This window comes from Callorhinchus milii, unplaced genomic scaffold (assembly GCF_018977255.1).
Source record: "Callorhinchus milii isolate IMCB2004 unplaced genomic scaffold, IMCB_Cmil_1.0 Scaffold5, whole genome shotgun sequence".
NCBI classification, from domain to species: Eukaryota; Metazoa; Chordata; class Chondrichthyes; order Chimaeriformes; family Callorhinchidae; genus Callorhinchus; species Callorhinchus milii.
Window position 1 is genome coordinate 54266125 of NW_024704746.1, and position 21002 is coordinate 54287126.

The 21002-nt window shown below is 42.5% G+C and overlaps 1 protein-coding gene across 1 annotated transcript in view; it reads left to right on the plus strand.

Annotated features, from left to right (window-relative positions):
• The window catches only part of uhrf1bp1l (UHRF1 binding protein 1-like), a 119960-nt gene that overhangs the window by 38700 nt on the left and 60258 nt on the right, over positions 1 to 21002 (plus strand). Inside the window, exons 4-9 of the mRNA XM_007907722.2 lie at positions 12136 to 12227; positions 12506 to 12695; positions 15206 to 15346; positions 16741 to 16911; positions 19892 to 20072; positions 20450 to 20533. Of these exons, the coding sequence (XP_007905913.1) occupies positions 12136 to 12227; positions 12506 to 12695; positions 15206 to 15346; positions 16741 to 16911; positions 19892 to 20072; positions 20450 to 20533 (859 nt within the window). The remainder of the gene's footprint in view (positions 1 to 12135; positions 12228 to 12505; positions 12696 to 15205; positions 15347 to 16740; positions 16912 to 19891; positions 20073 to 20449; positions 20534 to 21002) is intronic.

Sequence of the window (21002 nt, forward strand, 5' to 3'; positions counted from 1 at the left end):
TCACCCTCTCATCCATCCTCTCTCTTCAAAATTTTCCAAGTTTACCACCTCCCCCAAATCTCCTGGTTCCTTCCTCACAGATCTCTTCTCTCTCCTCTCATCCCTGTCCCTCTGAACAAAACCCCTGCTCAAAATGGGTGATTTCAACCTTCCTGCCTCATCTCCTCTGACATCACCATCTCCTTTCCACCCGAAATCTCACCCTCCATGTAAACTCACCAACCCACAACCGTGGTCACCACCACAACCTCGTCATCACCCATGGCCTTGATACCACTAATCTGTCCATCACAGACAAGGCCATCTCAGATAATTTCCTCATCACCCTCTCATCTCATATCACCCTCCCCTCCTCCAAGCCCTCCACTATCATTTTCCATCAGACCAGTCCTTGCTAGGCTCCACTGGCTCCCAAGCACCGAACGGATCGACTTCAAGATCCTCTCATTTTCAAATCACTCCATTCCCTCGCACCTCCCTACCTATCCGACCTATATCAAATGCAAGGATTATTATTATTATTATTTCACCACCTCCCTGCCACCGCTCGGCTGGTTTCATCCTGCTATTTGTCCCTTGTGCCTTCCGTTCCACCATCGATGGCTGTGCCTTCAGCCACTACGCCCCAAAACTCTGGAACTCTCTCTCTCAGTCCCTCTGCCTTGTCCCCTCACTCCCCACCTTGAAATCCTGCCTAAAGACCTTCCTTTTTGATCATGCTTACAGTCACCTCCCCCACTACCTCTCCCCTTGGCTCATTGTCAGATACTGCCACTGTGAAACCTTCCGGGATGCTACCCCGCGCAACGGGTGCTATATATATGCAAGTTGTTGTTGTTTCCGAATAAGGAAAAAGCTTCCCCAGATTCCCTCACCAACTTCTTCCTCAGACCTTCTCTTCCTCTGGCCTTCTGCCCACAGTGTTCCAGACACAGCCGTTAAGCTGCTGAATGATCACCTCCTCAAATTTCAATTCCCTTATCCCCCTGAAAACGAGGTCCATCTCCAAGCCTATCCGCTCCCCCTGGTACAATAGTCACCACCACTCCCTCAAATCCCAAACCCGGTTGCTCAAGCGCAGATGACCAAATCCCAAACCTGGCCTCATGGTTCACCGCGGACTTTGGTTCGAGCATCTTCATACTGCTTCCGCTTTCTGCTCGCAAGTCATTCCCAAGGCCAAAATCAACTGCCAAGTCCTGTTCTCCACCACATAGCACCTCCTCCACACCCCCCCTCAAAGCACTTTCAATCCTTATTTGAGATGCCAAGTACAAAGAGGTCCTAGACTTCTTTAAGATAGATAACATCCGCCTGGCTGCCTCTCCTCCTTCCCCCATCCCCCCCACCCACCACTCCCCCCATGCCCCAATCATCACCTTCTACCACGGGCACCACCCTACGCTCCTATGCCCCCATCGCTCTCTCCTCCCTTTCCCACACCCCACTCAGCTTCTGGTCGCTCAACTCTCCCTCCTCCCCCCACTGCTGGCTGACACAATTGACCAGTCCCTCTCCTCAGGCTCTGTCGCACTTCCCCTCAAAACCACTGTCATCACTCCTCTTAAAAAGCTACCATCAACCTCACAAACTTCATATCCATTTCAAACCTGCCTATCCTGGACAAAGTTTTGGAACGCTACATCTCAAATCAACTTAGCTCACACCTCTCCCTCCACTCCCTACTCGAATCCCCACAGTCCAGTTTCCGCAATGCCCAAAGCACAAAGATTGTTCTTGTCAAAGTAACAAATGACGTCTTCCGTCTCTGTAACCAGGGCTCCTCCCGCCTCCTTGTTCTCCTGGACCTTTCCCATGTTCGACACAGTTGATCACACCATATTCCTCCATCACCTCTACTCCCTCATCTACCTTAGTGGGACCGTGCTCACATGGTTCAAGTCCTACTTAACAAATCTCCAATAATACATCTCGCCAAAGGTTTTTCCTCCCACTCCCAAGTCTCCATCTCCATCCACAGACATGGAGTAATCTTCCACATGTATGCGGATGACACCCAAATCTACTTTTCCTCCAGCTGCAACTCCCAATCCACTGATATCCTGTCAACTAATTCGATGGACATCAAGGCCTGGATGAGCATAAATTTCCTGCAGCTGAATGTCGGCAAGATGGAAGCCATACTCTTTGGCTCTCGACAACATCTTCTTTCCTGAGGATCTGAACTTCTCAACCTCCCAGGGCTCCCCCTTAGACTCACTGAACTTGTGTACAACTTAGGCGTCAGGTTCGATCCCCAGCTTTCCTTTCTACCCCACGTCCTTTCCCAGACCACGACCGCTTTTTTCGACCTCCATCACATTGCCCGCCTCTGTCTGTACCTCACAACCAAAGCAGCTGAAACCCTCGCCCACACTTAAGGCACTTCCCGGCTGGATTATTCCAATGCCCTCTACAGCTACACAGGCACAAAATACAACTAATTCAAAACTCCACTGCCCAGCTACGCAATCACACAAAACTCCGTACCTCACACCTGTCCTCGCCAGGCTCCACTGGCTCCTAATTACCGAACTGATCAATTTCAAGATCCTCTCACTCATTTCAAATTCCTTCATGGCCTTGCACCTTCCTACCTATCCGATTTGTTTACTCCCCACTCCACAATCCACTGCCTCTGCTCGGCTGGCTCTGGCCTCCTGTATGTCCCTCATCCCCTCCACTCCCCCATCTGTGGCTATGCTTTCAGCCACTACACCCAGAAACTATGGAACTTTATCCCTCAATCTCTCCCCCTTGCCCTCTCCCCACTTTCAAATCCCACGTGATCATGCTTATGGTCACCTCCCCACTCCCTCTTCCCCTGGCTCGGTGTGAGACTCCGCCACTGTCAAGGGCTCCGGAATGCTGCCCCGCATGAAGGGTGCTATACAAATGCAAAGTGTTGTTGTATTAAACTAATTTTCAGGACTGCAATGGAATTCACTAATTTCTGAAAACCATAATGGTATCAGTTTCAATATCAGTTATGTTTGCAATTTTTGTTAGTGATTTTTATTGATCATTTCTTCAAAACCCATTCATTGGAGCATCAATTTTTGTATAATGCAGTGCTTTTTAGGCAATAATAAAACTGGTGTATGCATTTGTTTGTATATATATATATAGTGTGTGTATCTCCAATGTGGTGGTTTGACACTGATCATTTTGTACAATACAAAGCTGACTGCTCAAATGCTGCCTGGTGGAATAATTGGTCATTGTTTTTACCATCAAGTCCCCATGTATCCCTCTATTATTTGATCTTTAATTTTTTTTAAATGTTTGTTTATTGGTGATAAATTCGTATCCAGGATTTTGCCTTCAATAATCAGAATAGTTAATCAAAGATTGCAGTTACAATTCTAGCACTGACATTCTGAGGTTTGATCCCCTATCAGTATTCCGCAAAACCATGATATAATTTTATTGCGCTCTCAGTCAATTCACTTTACAATATATTCTGTAAAGGGCTTTGAGACATCTAGAAGAAGTGATAGGGCGCTATATCAAATGCAAGGATTATTATTATGATCTATACCAGGGGTGGGCAAAATACGGCCCGCGGGCCATATCTGGCCTGCCAAATGATACTATCTGGCCCGTCATTGTGTCCCCAATGACAATTGCATTGAGACTCATCCCTATGTCCCCCTGTGCATTTTTTTGCTTTTGACTCCCCTCCCCAGAGATGTCATCACCCACTTTAGCATCGTCAACCTTTTTAGTACCTCCTCTTGGTTTATTCTTATCCAATTTCTCTACCCTCTCCTCCGATACTGTGACATTGGCTGCATCCTCTTCTTTTGTGAAAACAGATGCAAAGTACTCATTCAGTACATCTGCCATGTCCTCTGCCTCCACAAGAAGATTTCATTTGTGGAGTCCTGTAGCTCAGTGGTTAGAGCGCTCGCCTTGCAAGTGAGTCACCTGGGGTCAATTCCAGGAGGAGTGAAACCTTGGGCAAGTTTCCTTAATAACGGGCAATTCACTTTACAGTCTGTTCTGTGGAGCACTTTGAGACGTCGAGAAGACTTGAAAAGTGCTATATCAAATGCATATTATTATTATATATATCTTTCGTCCCTAATTGGACCCACCCTACCTTTGACTAACCTTTTATTCCTTATATGCTTATAAAATGCCTTAGAGTTCCCTTTTATGTTTCCTGCTAATTTTTTCTCATACAATCTCTGCCCCTCTTATTTCCTTTTTCAGTTCTCCTCTGTACTTTCTGTACTCTATTTGATTATCATCTGTATTTTGGATATGACATTTATCATTAGCCTCCTTTTTCTGTTTTATTTTGATCCCAATTTCCTTATCATCCAGGGAGGTTTGGATGCCCTACCTTTTTCTTTTGTGGGAATGTATTTGTTCTGTCCCCAAACTATTTCCTCCTTGAACCCTTCCCCCTCCTTGCCCTTCACACTGTTATTTTGCCAGTTTCTGTTAGGAATAATTGAAGTGGAGGCCTGTAGCTCAGTGGTTAGAGCACTCGCTTTGCAAGTGAGAGACCGGAGTTCAATTCCAGGCAGGTCAGGGCGAAACCTTGGGCAAGTTTCCTTACTCCACACGCCTAATAATAATCCCTCCAAAAACCAAAAACAATAATAAAATGGGTCATTTTCAATCTACGACTGTTTGTGGGACATTGCTGTGCGCAATTGGCTGCCGCGTTCGCCCACAAATATACAGTCAATTCACTTTACAGTGTGTTCTGTGAAGCGCTTTGGGACGTCCTCCCGACGTGAAAAAGCGCTATATCAAATGCAAGGATTATTATTATTATTATTATTATAAGTTCCCCATTATCACTACTCTATTGGTTTTGCATCTTTCTGAAAGCTGCTTGCAGATTTGCTCGGGTATCTCCTTCCTACTATTTTGTAGTCAAAAGTATACACCTCACAGAGTAAAAGCTCCTTTTCTGCTCCTTAACACTGACCAAACAGATTCTGTTTTTGGACCCTCTAGCACATCCAGGGACGTAATCATGTCTTTAATCAATATTGCCATCTAACCCCTCCCTTTTTTCCTCCCTTATCCCTCCTGAATTCATTGGAGCCAGGAATATTCAGCTCCCATTACTTATTTGAGCCAGGTCTCCATTATTGCCACTACACTATGTGGCAACTTCAGGCTGCAACTCACCAATCCTACTTGTCACACTCCGTGTATTTACGCACATGCACTTCAAAACCGACTTAGTCTGTTCTGCATTCCCTCCTTTTTCTGGATTACTCCTTATTACATTGCTGTTCATTTTTCCCCTCTATGTAACTTGTTTGTCCTCTCTAATGCTACATCCTGATTACCTTACACCCCTCGAAATTAGATTAAAATGCCCACAGCTTTAATTAACCTCCTTGTGAAGATATTGGTCCCAGTCCTGTTCAGGTGTTACGCATCCACCCTGTACATGTCCCACCTGCCCCAGAATTGATCCCAATAGTCCAGGAATCTGAAGCCCTCCTTTCTGCACCATTTCTCCAGCGTGCATTCATGTGTTTGATCCTGCTGTTTTGATACTCGCTTGCACGAGGCCCTGAGAGTAATCTAGAGATCACCACATTTGAGGTGCTACTTTTTTGCTTTTTCCCGATAGGACCTCATAGTCTTTTGTTTTCTACATCATGGATCCCAACAAGGACATCTTCTGGATGTTCCCCTTCCCCCTGTAGAATGGTTTACACCGGATCTGTGATGTCTTCAACCCTGGCACCAGGGAGGCAACATACCATATGAGAATCATGTCTTTTGTTGCAGAAACACCTGTCTACTCCTTTCACCATTGTGTCCCAATGACAATTGCATTGAGACTCATCCCTATGTCCCCCTGTGCATTCTTTTGCTTTTGACTCCCCTCCCCATAGATGTCATCACCCACACCGGTATTCAGTATAGAGAATAGGGGCGTAGACTACATAAGTCAGGAAGTTACGTTGAACCTTTATAAAACACTGGTTAGGCCTCAGCTAGAGTACTGTGTTCAGTTCTGGGCACCACACCTCAGGAAGGATGTCAAGCCATTGGAGAGGGTGCAAAGGAGATTTACCTGGATGATACAATGAAAGGGACTTCAGTTATCAGGAGAGGCTAGAAAAGCTTGGATTATTCTCCTTGGAGCAGAGAAGGTTAAGAATAGACTCAATAGAAGTTTTCAAAATTATGAGGGCATTCAATAGGGTCAACAAGGAGAAACATCCACCTATCCCAGAACTGGTCCCAATAATCCAGGTATCTGAAACCCTTCTTTCTGATGGGTCGGTAACCCAAAGATGCCGATTTGAAATAGTTGTTAAAAGAAATAGAGAGGAGGTGAGGAGAATTTTTTTCACACAGCCAGTTGTTCGGATCAGGAATGCATTGCCTGAAAGGGTGGTGGAAGCCGATTCAATAACAACTTTTAAGAGAGCAGAGGATAATTATTTGGGGAGGACAAGTTTGCAGGGCTATGGGGAGAGCGCAGGGGAGTGAGATTGAATTGGATAGCTCTTTTCAAAGAGCAGGCACAGACACGATAGGCCAAATGGCCTCCTTCTAAGCTGTATAATTCTATGGTTCTATGAATGGTGAATGGCTGTGGTAGCTTTAAAGTCTACCGCTTGTGAATACAACAACAACAACTTGGATTTATATCGCACCTCCACGCCGGACGGCGTCTCAGAGCTCTTTACAGTACCGGATCCCGGGACCAAGCCAGGGGGAGGGGGAGGGAGGTGACTAAAGGCGCGATCGAAAAGAAAGGTCTTCAGCAGAAACCTGAAAACGGGAAGGGAGGGAGGGAGTGAGGCGAAGGGAGTGAGGAAGGCAGTTCCAGAGCCTCGGGGCATAGTGGCTGAAGGCACGGCTGTCGAGGGTGGAGCGGAGGACTCGGTGGACGAGGAGGACGCCAGATCTGGAGGAACTAAGGCAACGGGTACTGTTTTGAGGAGAGAAGAGGTCAGAGAGGTAGGGGGATGCAGAGGAGTGCAGGGACTTGAATACAAGGGTGCAGATGTTGAAATCGATCCTCTCTGGGATAGGCAGCCAGTGCAGTCTGGCAAGGACTGGGGTGAATGGGAAGCGGAATTTCGTGCGGGTGAGAATGAGAGCGGTAGAGTTCTGAATGATTTGGATTTTATGGATGGTAGAGGATGGGAGACCAGCGAGGAGGGCGTCGGTTGGAGTCCAGCCGAGAGGTGACAAAGGCATGGACCAGAGTTTCAGTGGCTTTTGGGGAGAGGTATTGGCGGAGACCGGCGTTGCGTTGGAGGTGGAAGAAAGCGGTGCTGGTGAGGGACTGGATGTGGGGGAAGAAGGATAATTGGGGGTCAAACCTGACCCCTAGGTTGCGTATGGGTTCGGAGAGCTTTAGGGGGAGGTCGGGTAGGTGGAGGAGTTGAGAGCCGTGAGATTTTAGACGTTGTCGAGAGCCAAAGAGTATGGCTTCCGTCTTGTCAACGTTCAGCTGAAGGAAATTTGCGCTCATCCAGCCCCTGAGATCTAACAGGCAGGCTGACAGAACATCAGGGGACTGGGGGTCGCAAAGAGAGGTGGAAAAATAGAGTTGGGTGTCGTCTGCATACATGTGGAAGTGTACCCCATGTCTGCGGATGACATCCCCAAGAGGGAGCATATAGATCTGAAAAAGGAGGGGGTCAAGGATGGATCCTTGGGGTACCCCGCAGGTGATCGGGTGAGAGCGGGAGGAGAAGCCATTTGTGCAGATGTACCACTGGCGGTTTGTGAGGTAGGACTTGAACCAGGCGAGTGCGGTCCCATTGAGGTGGATGCCGGAGGAAAGGCGGTGGAGGAGGATGGCGTGATCGACTGTGTCGAACGCGGCGGAGAGGTCCAGGAGGACAAGGAGGCAGGGGGAGCTCTGGTCACAGATAGAGAGGATGTCGTTTGTGACTTTCACAAGCGCAGTCTCTGTACTGTGGGCAGGGCGGAAACCGGACTGGAGGGGTTCAATAGGGAGTGGGAGGAGAGGTGTGCGTGAAATTCGTTGGCAACAATACGTTCTAGAACTTTTGAGAGGAAGGGCAAGTTAGAAATAGGGCGGTAGTGGGTGGGGTTTGAGGGATCTAGGGAGTGTTTTTTCAGGAGGGGAGTGATGACAGCAGTTTTGATGGAGGCAGGAACTGATCCGGAGGAGAGGGACTGGTTGATGACGTCAGCAAGTAGTGGGCAGAGGAGGGGGAGCTGGGTGACCAGTAAGTTGGTGGGGAGGGGGTCGAGGCAGCAGGTGGTGGGTTTCATGGAGGTGATGGTGGGTGAGAGGGAGGAGGGAGAAATGGGGAGGTAGGAATGTAGAATGGGGGTGTTGGTAGGAGCAGATGATCAGGAAGGTGAGGGGGACAGAGAGGGCGTGGTGGTGGGTGACAAGGATCAGGTGGATGAGGCTGCCTGGCGGATGTTAAGTATTTTGGATGAAAAGATGAATACCAGAAGTGATAGATATTTGCAAACTTCCATCGACCAGTGCTATATTCCAAATAAGGGTTTCAGTGTGTTCCTCTGCCCTTGACTCAGTGGCAACTAAAATTGCTGTTCTCGTGCATAATACAAAGGAATTTCTATTCCTTTGCCGTACTACAAATAACTGGAAAATCTCATTTGAAAATAGAATCAAAATCTTCTCAGTGCAGTAATAAATGGACAGTATAAATAACAAAAAAATCTGTTTAGCAAGGACAGCAATTGTAGTTTTGTTTCTTGATAACTCAAAAAGGGACATTAAAAATGTTTTCATCAATGCCAAATTCGGACTAAAGTGTGATCTGTGGTGCAAACCTGCATTACAAGTGGTTCAGTGGAAATTGCGACCTTCTCTGCCAATAAATTCTTACTTGTGGTGTTTAAAGGAAGCAAAGTCACTTAAATTAATTAGGTTGATTAACTTGTGGTCGTGAGGAATAGCATTGGTTAAAGGGCATTGTGATCCCTCGGGGAGTGAGCAATAATGAAAATCACTTAGAACAGCTCAAATTGTATGATGGGCATAAACAGCCATGTTGTATTACAGTTATAAGCTCCAGGTGATTGAGAATAATGGTAAAAAAAGGTAGAATAATAATAATAATCCTTGCATTGAAACAGTGGATGGGTTTGTTCTAACAGATGGATGAGAAAATTTATAACCACTGCATGTTCAGGAAAATACGCAAGATGAAGCACTTACAAATAACTACATTGCCCTTTGAAAAAAAATGCAGTATTATTCTGTTTTTTTTAAAAAAACGAATATTTAAAGTACAAATTAACACAATTGAGGCTTCCATGACACCCGGAGTTACATTTTAGCTTTATTTTGAAGCATTTACAACGTTTGGTCTGACATTTCATCTGACCACAATTACACTTCGTAAAGCCTTGTCCACCACAAGTGTGGTGAAATGACAGCTTTCGACAAGATTTCTTTAAAGCCCTATTTACTTTGATTAAATTAGCTAGAATTGAATCATATTTTAGTTACTCCACCAGTTTTAAAATAATTTTATTAAAATCCACATTTCTCATTTATTCACAAAATGATGCAAAATAAAATAATTTTCCTGTCTCTAAGACAGTTTTGCAAGTATTCTCATGTCATAGAATCATAGAATTATACAACACAGAAGGAGGCCATTCAGCCCATTGCGTCTGTGCCGGATCTTTGATTCGATTCAATCCCACTCCCCCGTTCTCTCCTCAAAGCCCTGAAAACTTGTCTTCTCCAAATAATTATCTACTTCTCTCTTAAAAGTTGATATCGAATCGGCTTCCACCACGCTTTCAGACAATGCATTTCAGATCCGGATAACTGGCTGAGTGAAAACATTTCTCCTCACCTCCCCTCTGTTTCGTTTAACAACTATTTTAAATCGGTGTCCCCGGGTTACCGACCCACCCGCCAGCATTCCATAGATTATCTGAGGCCAACCCTACACTCTGAGCAGATAACTACAATATTTGGAACCTTTTAAAAGAAATTAAATGAACCATTTGCTCCATCATGCCCCTCCCTCTAATTCCCAAGTAAATCCTATGCAATCACATACTTCAGTCAATTCATTCTACCTCCTGGACCAAAGCTCCACATAAATAGTTGCACTACTTAAACCCTAAAGCCAATCAAATAATATTCTTCCACCACCTGACATCTCCACTACTCAAATGTTGCCTGCCGAGGAAAAAGGAAAGAAAGCTGATGAGATGGTTGTTCGAATGCAAAAAGAGCAAAGCATTTTCACAAAATTTGTATCACAGGATGAGATTACCAGAGTGAATTACGTGATTGCACACAAAATCAGCAAGAACAGCAAACCATTCTCTGAAGGAGAATTTATAAAGGAATGTATGGTTGACTCTGCCTTGATTTTTATGGCCAGACAAGAAAAAACAGTTCGAGAACGTTAGCTTGTCAAAGCAAACGTGTCAAGGATATCTCTGAGAACCTGTATCTGAAGTTACAAAATAAAGTAAGCAATTTTGCATGTTTTTCACTGGCACTCGATGAGAGTTGTGATGTCAAAGACACAGCCCAGTTGATGATTTTTATTCGAGGTATCACCAAACATTTTGAGCTCACAGAAGAATTGGCATCAATGCAGTTAATGAAAGCTACATCAACTGGAGAAGACTTTTAGGAAGCAGTAAATAAGTGTATCTGAAAATTAGGAGTGGAGTGGAAAAATTTGGTGAATGTGACTTCCGATGGAAGCCCAAATGTGACTGGCAAAAATGTTGGGTTACTGAAAAGAATTCAAGATCAAGTCAAAGAAACAAATCCAGAACAAATACTGTTTTTCTACACTGCATTATCCACCAAGAGATCCTCTGTAAGAGTGTTCAAAACTGCAACGCAAGTGGCCTTTGTGCACGATTTGTATTGCAGTGTCAAGTGATTTATGATGAAATTATTTATTTTATCGCGTCAGATAGCAGTTCGCCCACTTTCTAACTTTGCAACAGATTACTGTTTGCGATCAAAGCCTTAAAATGTATACTTTGTCCCTACTTGGCTTACATGCCGAATTTTCTCGCCAATTCCAGGATTTCAATTTGATCGAAAATGACCTGTCTTTGGTCTCTTCACTTTTCTCATTTGATGTTGACAAAACCCCATATGACCTCCAACTCGAATTTATTGACCTGTGATCCATTGCTTGCGGAGCAATTCAAATCAGTGCCGCTTCCTAGTTTTTATGCCTCTCATTGAATATACCTTTCCAAAGGTAAAGGCTCATGCCCGGAGGATGTTTGTGCTGTTTGGATCAACAAACATATGCGAGGAGACATTTTCTGTGATGAAGTTCAATAAATCAAAACATAGATCTGTGATGACTGATGAGTACTTTTGAGCAGTACTCCACATTGCAACAACGGAGACGACGTCTGACTTCAATTGTCTGGTTAACGCACATCAGCGCTTTCATTCTTTCCATTGAGTGAGCTTCTCACATTCTCATCAATATGTGAATAAATGAATTCAGCGCCTTGGGACGTCCTCCCGACGTGAAAGGTGCTAAACAAATGTAATCTTGTTGTTGTAAATATCGAATAAATATCTGCTCAATGAGTTGTTTTTATTTAATCTAATTTTAATGAATGTCAATTATATAGACTTTATTTCATGCATGTAAGACTTAATTTTGAGCTATTATTAATCATTTGCATCTTTATGAAGTGTGTGGCCCGCGAAGCTTACCAAAACTCGTGAAGTGGCCCACCAGCCAAAATATTTGCCCACCCCTGCTCTATCTTTACTCATTGTTATCCCAGATAGCTTTTTATCCATAGTTGTTACTCATTGGCCTATTACATATTGGAGGGCTCCAGAAAGCTTTAGGGTTTCCTGGCTCGAAGCCCATTAAATCCCTTACAGTGCTTTACTGCTGCCCAGCCAAGATCAGTGAACCCACAGAATGATGGACTCATAAAATCCTACAGCACAGAGTGAGTGGTCCATTGTGTCTGTGCCAGATCTTTGAAAGAATTATCCAATCAGTCTCAAGGCAGCAAAGTGAATGTGTGAATACAAATGCAGTCAAACCACACACACTATATGTATACATCAGTTACTTTACTGTATTGACATTGGGTTAAAATAGGTCTAACTTTCTACAGTATGTAAATGTTTTGTTTTCCATCCTCTGGTTTGTCTAGTACCTAGATAAGGTGGAAATGGAAATGAGGACCTGTGAGGAACCCAGGCCTCCTAATGGCCCATCTCCCATTGCTACAGCTTCTGGCCAAAGGTCAGTCATGAAGACTACTTTTAAATTGTCCAGGGAATGTTTGGTATCTCAATAATAAGAAATGTACATGTGGTTTGATAAATTAAATATTTTTTAAAAATTTTTGATTTGAAAATGTATATTTGCTTAGTAATAATTGAATAGTTCCACTGTTTTACTACTTTTAAAATGATTGTGGAAATAGTTGACTGTTGACTTACAAATATAACTTTTGCAATTTATTCTGAGAATAGATTTCTTCAGTTAATGATTTTAATTTAAATTTTATTTATCTTTAGTGAATATGGCTTTGCCGAAAAGGTCGTAGAAGGCATTTCTCTTTCTGTGAATTCCATTGTTATCAAAATCAGAGCAAAAGCATTTAATGCATCCTTCGAGCTGTCCCAGTTGCGAATACATAGTGTAAATACAACATGGCAACAGAGCGATTTAAGGTTCACCCGAATACTAGATCTTCAGCGTGGAGAAGTAAGTATAGGGCTTCTTTTGGGTTATGTATAATTTGTGACGATTAACTACTGACAAGATAATAATAAGCGCTCCACCACACTGCCCCGCCTGAAGGGAGCCAGATGAATGCAAGTTGTTATTGTAGTAATAATCCTTGCATTTAGTATAGTGCCTTACCAGGTTGGAAGGACATCTCAAAGGGCTTCACGGGGTGTACTGTGAAATGAAGTGACTGTATTTATAGGCAAATGCGGCAGCACAATTGTGCACAGAAATGTCACACAAACACCGATGAAACGAATAACAAATTTTATTTGGGGATTGTTAGCCCGGACACGGTGAGAAACTTCCTTCACATTTCCAATAGTGCAACAGGATCTGTAATACCCTGATCTGTAATAATAAATGCAAGGATTTTACTGTATTTGGAAAACAGAAATTAAAAATATAATCAAAACATTTAAATTGAATCTTGGGGAATGCAATGTTTCGTTGATTTTCATGTCACCGGATCCAACTGTGATTTTCATTGCGGAGTTGTGGGTATGTATAACTGGAACCTATCTCATGTTATTCCAATTTTCTCATTTGTCAACTTTCTAAATCTCACTGTTCCCTATTCTGATTACATTTTACATTAAACGTCTGCCACGTGAATCAAAACTTTTTTTCAAGATTGCTTCCATACTGAGAACAATTAGAGGTGTATGCATTCTACTGCCTAGTCATATAATGCTAGCTATGATAAAGGGAGATGTTGATACTCAGTCATGTGTGTTATATTACTTAAGTTATATGTTTTAAAACCATGCTGCGAGGGCACTGGGAGTAGTTTGTGACGTTGTGACCTTATGCACTTCTACTTGAGTGACACTAGGACAGGTCCCTGCAAGAACGCTGACCTCCACTTCCCACTGCTTTATCATTGGAATGGAATAGAATAGTGGCTCAATTGTTGTTTGCATTTTCTGATCTGATTGATTACTCATTCCACAGTAATCCATCTTTGTGTAAAATTTGATTGATACCTTAAAGATCTCTTATCTTACTGAAAAATCGGAACAGCAAATGGTTAGCATATCAGATGCATGAGTGGATTTATATGGATCAATACATTTGGATGAACTGAATGAACAATTACAGATCAATTAATTTAATATTTTTCACTTGTGGTTGCACCCATGCTTTCCCATTTGGAGCTTTTGGCTAAAAAATAAATATTTGGATAAAGCTTATCTGTGCTTCACTATGGAGAATTAGTGACTAGATATAGAGAAAGGAGAGAGAAAATCTGCGAGAGTCTCCCAGGGCTAAGTTTGCCACCTTCTACAAGATGGCTCATTGTCTGCTTGTCTCATCTGCAGGTTGGTTTGTGAGCAGAGCAAATTTTTTTTTAAGTGTGAGAGGATTGAGTACAATTGAGCATTTTAACTACAGACGATGAATAAGAGAAACATGTCACTTTCTGAGACCACCTCCACCTTGTAGCTTTTGATGTAAAGGAGTTAAAATCAATTGACTTGACCAAAAATGTTGCATTTAGGTTTACACGAATGCTATTCCATGGACTTGCTCCCAATAGGTGTGGTGTTCGGGATTGTAGAAATTTCGCCAAAATAAGAACAGAAAGTTCTTATTTTGATTTTTATAAAAAGATTTTTATGAAATCTTTTCCAGTGTATTTACATCTATTTTCCTCTCCCCCCATTATCAACACTCTCTTGCTCTTGAGTTGCTCCTCTCTCTATCTAGTTGAGTGGATGAATTGGCCTATTCCAAACTCCTCTATTGTGGTTCCTTTGTCCGAAAAGTGCTTTGAGCTGCTATCCTGTGTGAAGGGCACTATATAAAAGCAAGTTATTGTTGCAAAAGGATGTGTGAGAGGGCTTTAGACTGGTTTGTTTTCTGCTACTTCGCTGCAAGAATGCTCACCTCCACTTCCCACTCTCTGAATATATAGTTCCTACAATCAGGTTGCAGACTAGTCACAGGTATGTCCCACATTTTCGAAATAGGCTTGATTCGCAAGTGTCTGAGCAGATAAAGATGTGATCATGGTTTAAAAACACTTGTAGTATTTCAGTTTAAAACCCTTGTGTCTCTCCAGACCTGAATTAATAATAATAATGATCCTTGCATTTGATATATCGCCTTATCATGTCTTTGAGACGTTTCAAAAACGCTTCACAGATTATACTGTAAAGTGAATTGACTGTACATTTTGTGGGCAACATGTGGCAGCCAATTGCGCCTAGCAGTGTCCCACAAACGTGGATTGAGTGACCACATTATTATTTATATTTATTTTTTGAAGGGATTATTACCCCCAGAAAAGCGATCCACCAATCAACTAACAACCGGTTTCCTATTTACTGCAAGATAAACAGAGGCATGTGGAGTAAGGAGACTTGCCCAATGCTTCGCCCTGCCCGGGAATTGAACCCAGGTTCTCTCACTTGCAAGGCGAGTTCCCGAATGTGTGTATCATTACTGCTTGACAGCTGAATCCAATGTTCTTTCACATTTAGGTTCTAACATTCAAGGAGATTACCTGGCAGATGATTCGGATAGAGGCAGATGCGATTCAGAGTGAGGAACATGACATTCTGAGTGCACCAGTGAGACTTATCACGAACCAGTCCAAGATGAGAATCACCTTGAAGCGAAGGGTACAAAGAAATATTACCTTCAAAATAAATACTACATCAATAAAATGCATGCAACACTAAAATGCAATTGTAACATATTGCATAAAAGGCAAGATAAGAATACTGATATCATTTTAAAGAGTATGTCCAGTCTGAAAAATTGTAGTTACAAAGACTACAGCAAATCGCTCAAATGCTGTTTAGTGGAATCTCGACTCAGAGACCCCAGTAGTAATCCACATTCAGGTTGCTTTCACGCTCGTATTATAATTGCTAAAAGAGTGTTCTTGTGTTTTAACACCATCTGGTCAAAGTCTTTAAAATTTACCACTTTACGATTTTCAGTGTGACAGCTGCAACATGTGTAGTAAAGTACTAATCTCATTTTGAAAGCTTCACCACTAATTTTCTTCTACTGATTGGAAGATAATGGATGGTTACATCTTTTCCAACAGAACATTCTGAGCTGTACGGAAGACTGCTACTTTACATCCTAGGATCTTAGGGTGCTTAAGAGAATGTGTGCAGCATAGTGCAGAAGATGGTAAATTTACCTGCTTCTGCAACTGCTTCTACTCCTCGCTACCTCTGCAACTTCCTAACCCCTTACCAATCTACCCGCTCTCTCTGCTCAGCGGGCTCCGACCTGCTTCACATCCCCCGCCTCGCCCGCCCTACTATTGACGGGCGGGCCTTCAGCCACTCTGCCCCCACCATCTGGAACTCCATCCTGCAGTCCCTCCGCTTTTTTCCCTCCCTTGCTTCCTTCAAGACCCATCTCAATACGTTTCTCTTCGACCGTACCTTCGATCACCCTCCTTTCCCCTGACTGTCTTCCACCCTCCCTGATCCCGACCCCCAGCTCGGGTCCGACACACTGATTGTCCAGTGCCTTGAGACGTCCTCCCGACGTGAAAGGCACTCTCCAAATGTAATTTTGTTGTTGTTGTATCTGTTTGATGGGGTATGAAGGAAAAACTGAGGAGGAGGGCTGCTGTATACCTTCCTGAAGTGTGTGCCCTGGCAGTTTGATTGACAATCAGTTTTTGCATTGAAGGTATAAACAATTTGTTTTGTTCAGAGAGGATAGGATTAGTGCAGTGTGTTTGCTGGAGGAACTATTAAGGAAAATAAGACAATAGAACAGTTAACCTGTCAATACAGCATTTTTATTTTGTAGCTCTGATGCTTTATTACAGTATGTTGTTACCTTTCCTGATGAAGTGGGTAAGGCACTTCTGTGACAATGTGTTGACACTGTTATCATTATCAAACCTTTTTCAGCTAGCAAGGACCAAATATATTTAAATGAGTCTACAATAACTTTGACTGCTTGTTTGGTGTTATTCACCTGGAGTTGGGGGGGGGGTGGAATCTTACAGGTCTGATTTTGTTCTCTTTCCCTTCTAAAACAGCTAAAGGATTGCAATGTGGTTTCATCTAAGTTGGTGTTGATACTGGATGATTTGCTGTGGGTGTTGACTGACTCGCAGCTAAAGGCAATGGCACAATATGCAAAATCTCTGAGTGAAGCAATGGAAAAATCTGCACAGCAAAGGAAAAGTATGGCCTCAGAACCCACCCAGGTTTGTGGTTACATTCATTTCAGCTTCAATAAAAATATTGTTTTTGAATATATTTTTACTTTTTAGAATAACAAACAACTGGGAATAATTTGATGCATAATTTGGTGCATTGACAAGATCTTGTGATTTGGTTCATTGATCTTATCAATGCATGGTTTATATTGGACTTAAGCCCTGAGACTCTGGTAATTTATTGAATGCATTCCCTGTCTAATTTGTACACTTTAGAGATTACTTTTTAAAATCAATAAAGTTGTAAATTTTATAGCAGTCTGATATATTCCTATGGTGAATTGTTTGAATGGAAATATTAATAACTGAGCTGTTCTGAAAACATATCTGATTATGTATATGGAACAGTAGATAGTGTAAAGTATGACGTTCCAAACTGAGAGCAAAGCTCAAGTGTTTTTATGAGCATTATCTGAACCTTGAGGTATTTGATATTTTACCTATGTTCTGATCTAACACTTAATGGGTATTGCTGCAGTATAGTTACTGATATGAGTTTGTTATATGGCTTTGTGTGTGAAAATATATGGAGAAAATGGTCTCACACTGTTTCAGCATTATACCATTTTATTATACGATTCGAACCGCTAAGAAGCTTTTTTTTTGGTCAGCTGGGTGTCTTGACACATGTGGGAATCCATCACTACGCTGAAGAGAATCCAAACAACAACAACAAATTGCACTTATATGGCGTCCTTTGCGTCGGAAAGATGTCCCAGAGCACTGAACAGTCAAGAGGTTTTTGGACCCAAGCTGGTTAGAAGGGGGTTCGGGTTAGAAGGGGTGGAGGGCAGGAGGGGCGGAGGTGGGAGGGTGTCCGAAGGCACAGTTGAAGAGGAAGGTCTTTAGACGGGACGAAAGAGGCAAGAAAGGGTGTGGCAGAGGGATTGCAGGAGAGAGTTCCAGAGGGTGGGGGTAGAGATGCAGAATGCCCGACCACTAATGTTGGGGTGGGAAGTGCGGGGGACTTGAAGCAGGCTGGTATCCACCGAGCGGAGGGAGTGGAGAGGCTGATGTGGGGTTAGGAGGTCGGAGAGGTAGGGAGGAACAAGACTGTGGAGGTCTTTGAAGGTGAGAACCAGTTTTACACTCGATTCTCTGAGGGATGGAGAGCCAGTGAAGCTGGGTAAGAACTGGCGTGATTGGTTCACAGAGCCTGGTGTAGAGAGAACATAAGCTGCAGAGTTTTGAATAATCTGCAGCTTGTGGAAGGAAGAATTGGGAAGTCCAGCGAGTAGGCAGTTGGCGTAGTCAAGCCGGGACGTGATGGAAGCGTAGATCTGGTTCTTGGCGGCCTGTGGTAAGAGACAAAGGTGGAATGGGCCACGGCATGAATATGGGGTTTGAAGTATAGCTGGGAGTTGAAAAGAACAGTGAGGTTTTGTATTGGCTCGGTGAGGTGATTTTATCTGGGGGGTTGTTGGACAGGATACCAGGATAAACTACCTTCTCTTTTTGTTAAGTGGATGGGTTCTTTAATATCCACTTGGACAGGCTGATGGGATTTTGGTTTAATGTCTAATCTGAAGACGGCCCCTCCAGCAGCTCACTCCCAGCAATAAATGGAGTGTCAACCTAGATGATATGGGTTCCAAGTACTGACTCGAGGCTTGAACCCTTAATGTTCTGACCCAGTTGGGACTTTTAACTCTCGGGCTTAGCTGACACCCCAATACAGTCTGGGGAAGGGGGGAAGGGGGCTGCATTGTTGGAGGTAACGTCCTTCAGGTATATTAAACAGGTCCTATCTGCCTGTTCAGGTGGACTTAAAGATCCCATGGCATTATCGAAAAGGGAGTTCTCCCGGTATTCTGGCCAACAATTCCCCAGATAAAGTTAGTCATTTAGTTCTTGACTTTTTGTAAAACATTGCTGGGTACAGATTGACTGTCATCTTCACCTTTCATCTATAGAAAAACACAGTTGCTATACTTTACAATATATCAGAATGCAAGGATTGTTTATATTAAAATATGATTAAAAAAGAATAATTTGTAGAAAAATGATTTTGGATACATGACTTCAAAAAGAGTAAATTACAGTACTTTGCATCTCAGAGCAGTATGATTTGGGAATGTTTTGGATGGGTTGTAATTTGACCCTCAACTGACAATACTTACTGAAATGTGCTGTTGTTTGCTTTATTTTCATTGGAATTCACCAGGTTGAGCTTTACAATGTTCAGGTTATTCTAATGCAACCTGTGTGCCGTACCTACGTGGCAGTGGAACTTAAGCTTTTCTGAAATAGATCAAATATACTATAGTATAGAAGTATTGTTTTAATATAAGATTATGGTACAGACGTTTTTATCTGCACCTCTTTAAAATCTATGCTTGCACAATACTAGCGGAATATAAAAATATAAGTCTAAAAAAAAAGTATAAAAAAATAAAGAAAATGTACTTTGAGATAGTATATTATAGAAACTGTTTTTGATGGAACTCGCATAATTCTTACCACTCAATAAGACTATTTTTTAACTCAGCAAATTGCTGACTATGTTTAATACAGTTATGCATGATACATTTATGTATCAATACTTATTAAAGCATATTTGTTTTTACATGCTGAAAATATGAGCACACTTCTAACTGGGTATAATTAATGTGCACTAATATCACGACTCAATCCACAACCGTTTGTGGGACACTGTTGTGTGCAGTTAGCTACTGCGTTTCGCCCAGAAAATACAGTCAATTCCCTTTATGGTATATTCTGTGAAGCGCTTTGAGATATCTCGAATACGTGATAAAGTGCTAGTAAATCAGGTCCTGAGACACAGGGGTTTTAAATGCAAAGATTATTATTATTGTTACTAATAGGCATCAATATAACATTTCTCTTACTATTGCCAATTATTGTTAATTTTAGAATCACTGCCTGAGTAGAAGTGTTTTTTCCATTCTAAGTGTGATTCACCTGAAGTTATATTGCCAATGACTCACCTAAAGATTATTCTTTGCAGAGTGCTACTCCAGTTCCAGTCTCCCAGCAAGTCAGAACACCACAAGCTACAACTGTAGCTGATCAGAATGATGCAATTGCAAAGCTCTTCAGCGCTTTTGATGTAAAGGAAACCTCCCATCATTTAATAATTTCTCATTTGGATTTGCATATCTGTGATGATATTAATGCAAAGGAAAGAGGTACAGAGACAAATGTGTTGCTATGTTTATGGTCAAAAGTGAAATTCTGTTTCTAAATTGCTAAATTGTTTTATTACACAATTTATATAGATTCACATTTTATAAATTCATTTTTTAACATTCCATTCTTTTGACTATTACTGATGAATTGTAATAAAACACACCCACCAGTCATAAAACATTCTCACAGGGCTGTGAGTTTGTGCTGGTGATTCCTAACATGGAGTTCTAGATATCAATTTAGTGCATGGAGGAAGATAACTTTTAGAGAAGAGGGATATTCATATGGAAGGAATATCTTGAGATCCAGAATACTTGCTTCAATTTGAATAGTTCTCGTAATTTATTTCTGTCCTCAAACAATCTGTCTTCAACAGGAGTTCCCAAACAGATCACAGGAGGAGCCATGCAGCTGTCTTTTACACAGATTACAGTGGACTATTATCCCTACCACAGAGCAGGTAGAGGATGAATATTGGATTGATCTGAAAGCATTGGGAAGTTGTAGTGAATAACATGATGTTTTTCCAACACTAGAATTGGGATTGAATCTTGCCAAAATAAGATTCTGCAATGGTGCAGTGAATAGGGTTTTGCTCATCTACCACATGCGCTCTGGGACGTCTTTCCAATGTGAAGGGCGCAAACAAGTGTAATTTGTTGTTGTTGCTAAGTTGTGTTACCCACCAGGAAGCTTGCAGGGAGTTCCTGGTAGCTACCAGTGAGGACTCAAACCCTTGCATGTCAGATATCAAATGACCAACCAGTGTCTTATCCTCCTTGAGTGTGGGGGGGAGGTAAGTGGGGTCTTCGTCAAGCTGAACTGGCTCCAAGGTAACATGTTTGGCAGTGGAATGTTGGAATCGAGCCAACCCTCTGTGGCGATCTTGGTAGTCTAGTTCCTGAGCTAGACAGGTCCGCAGAATTCCA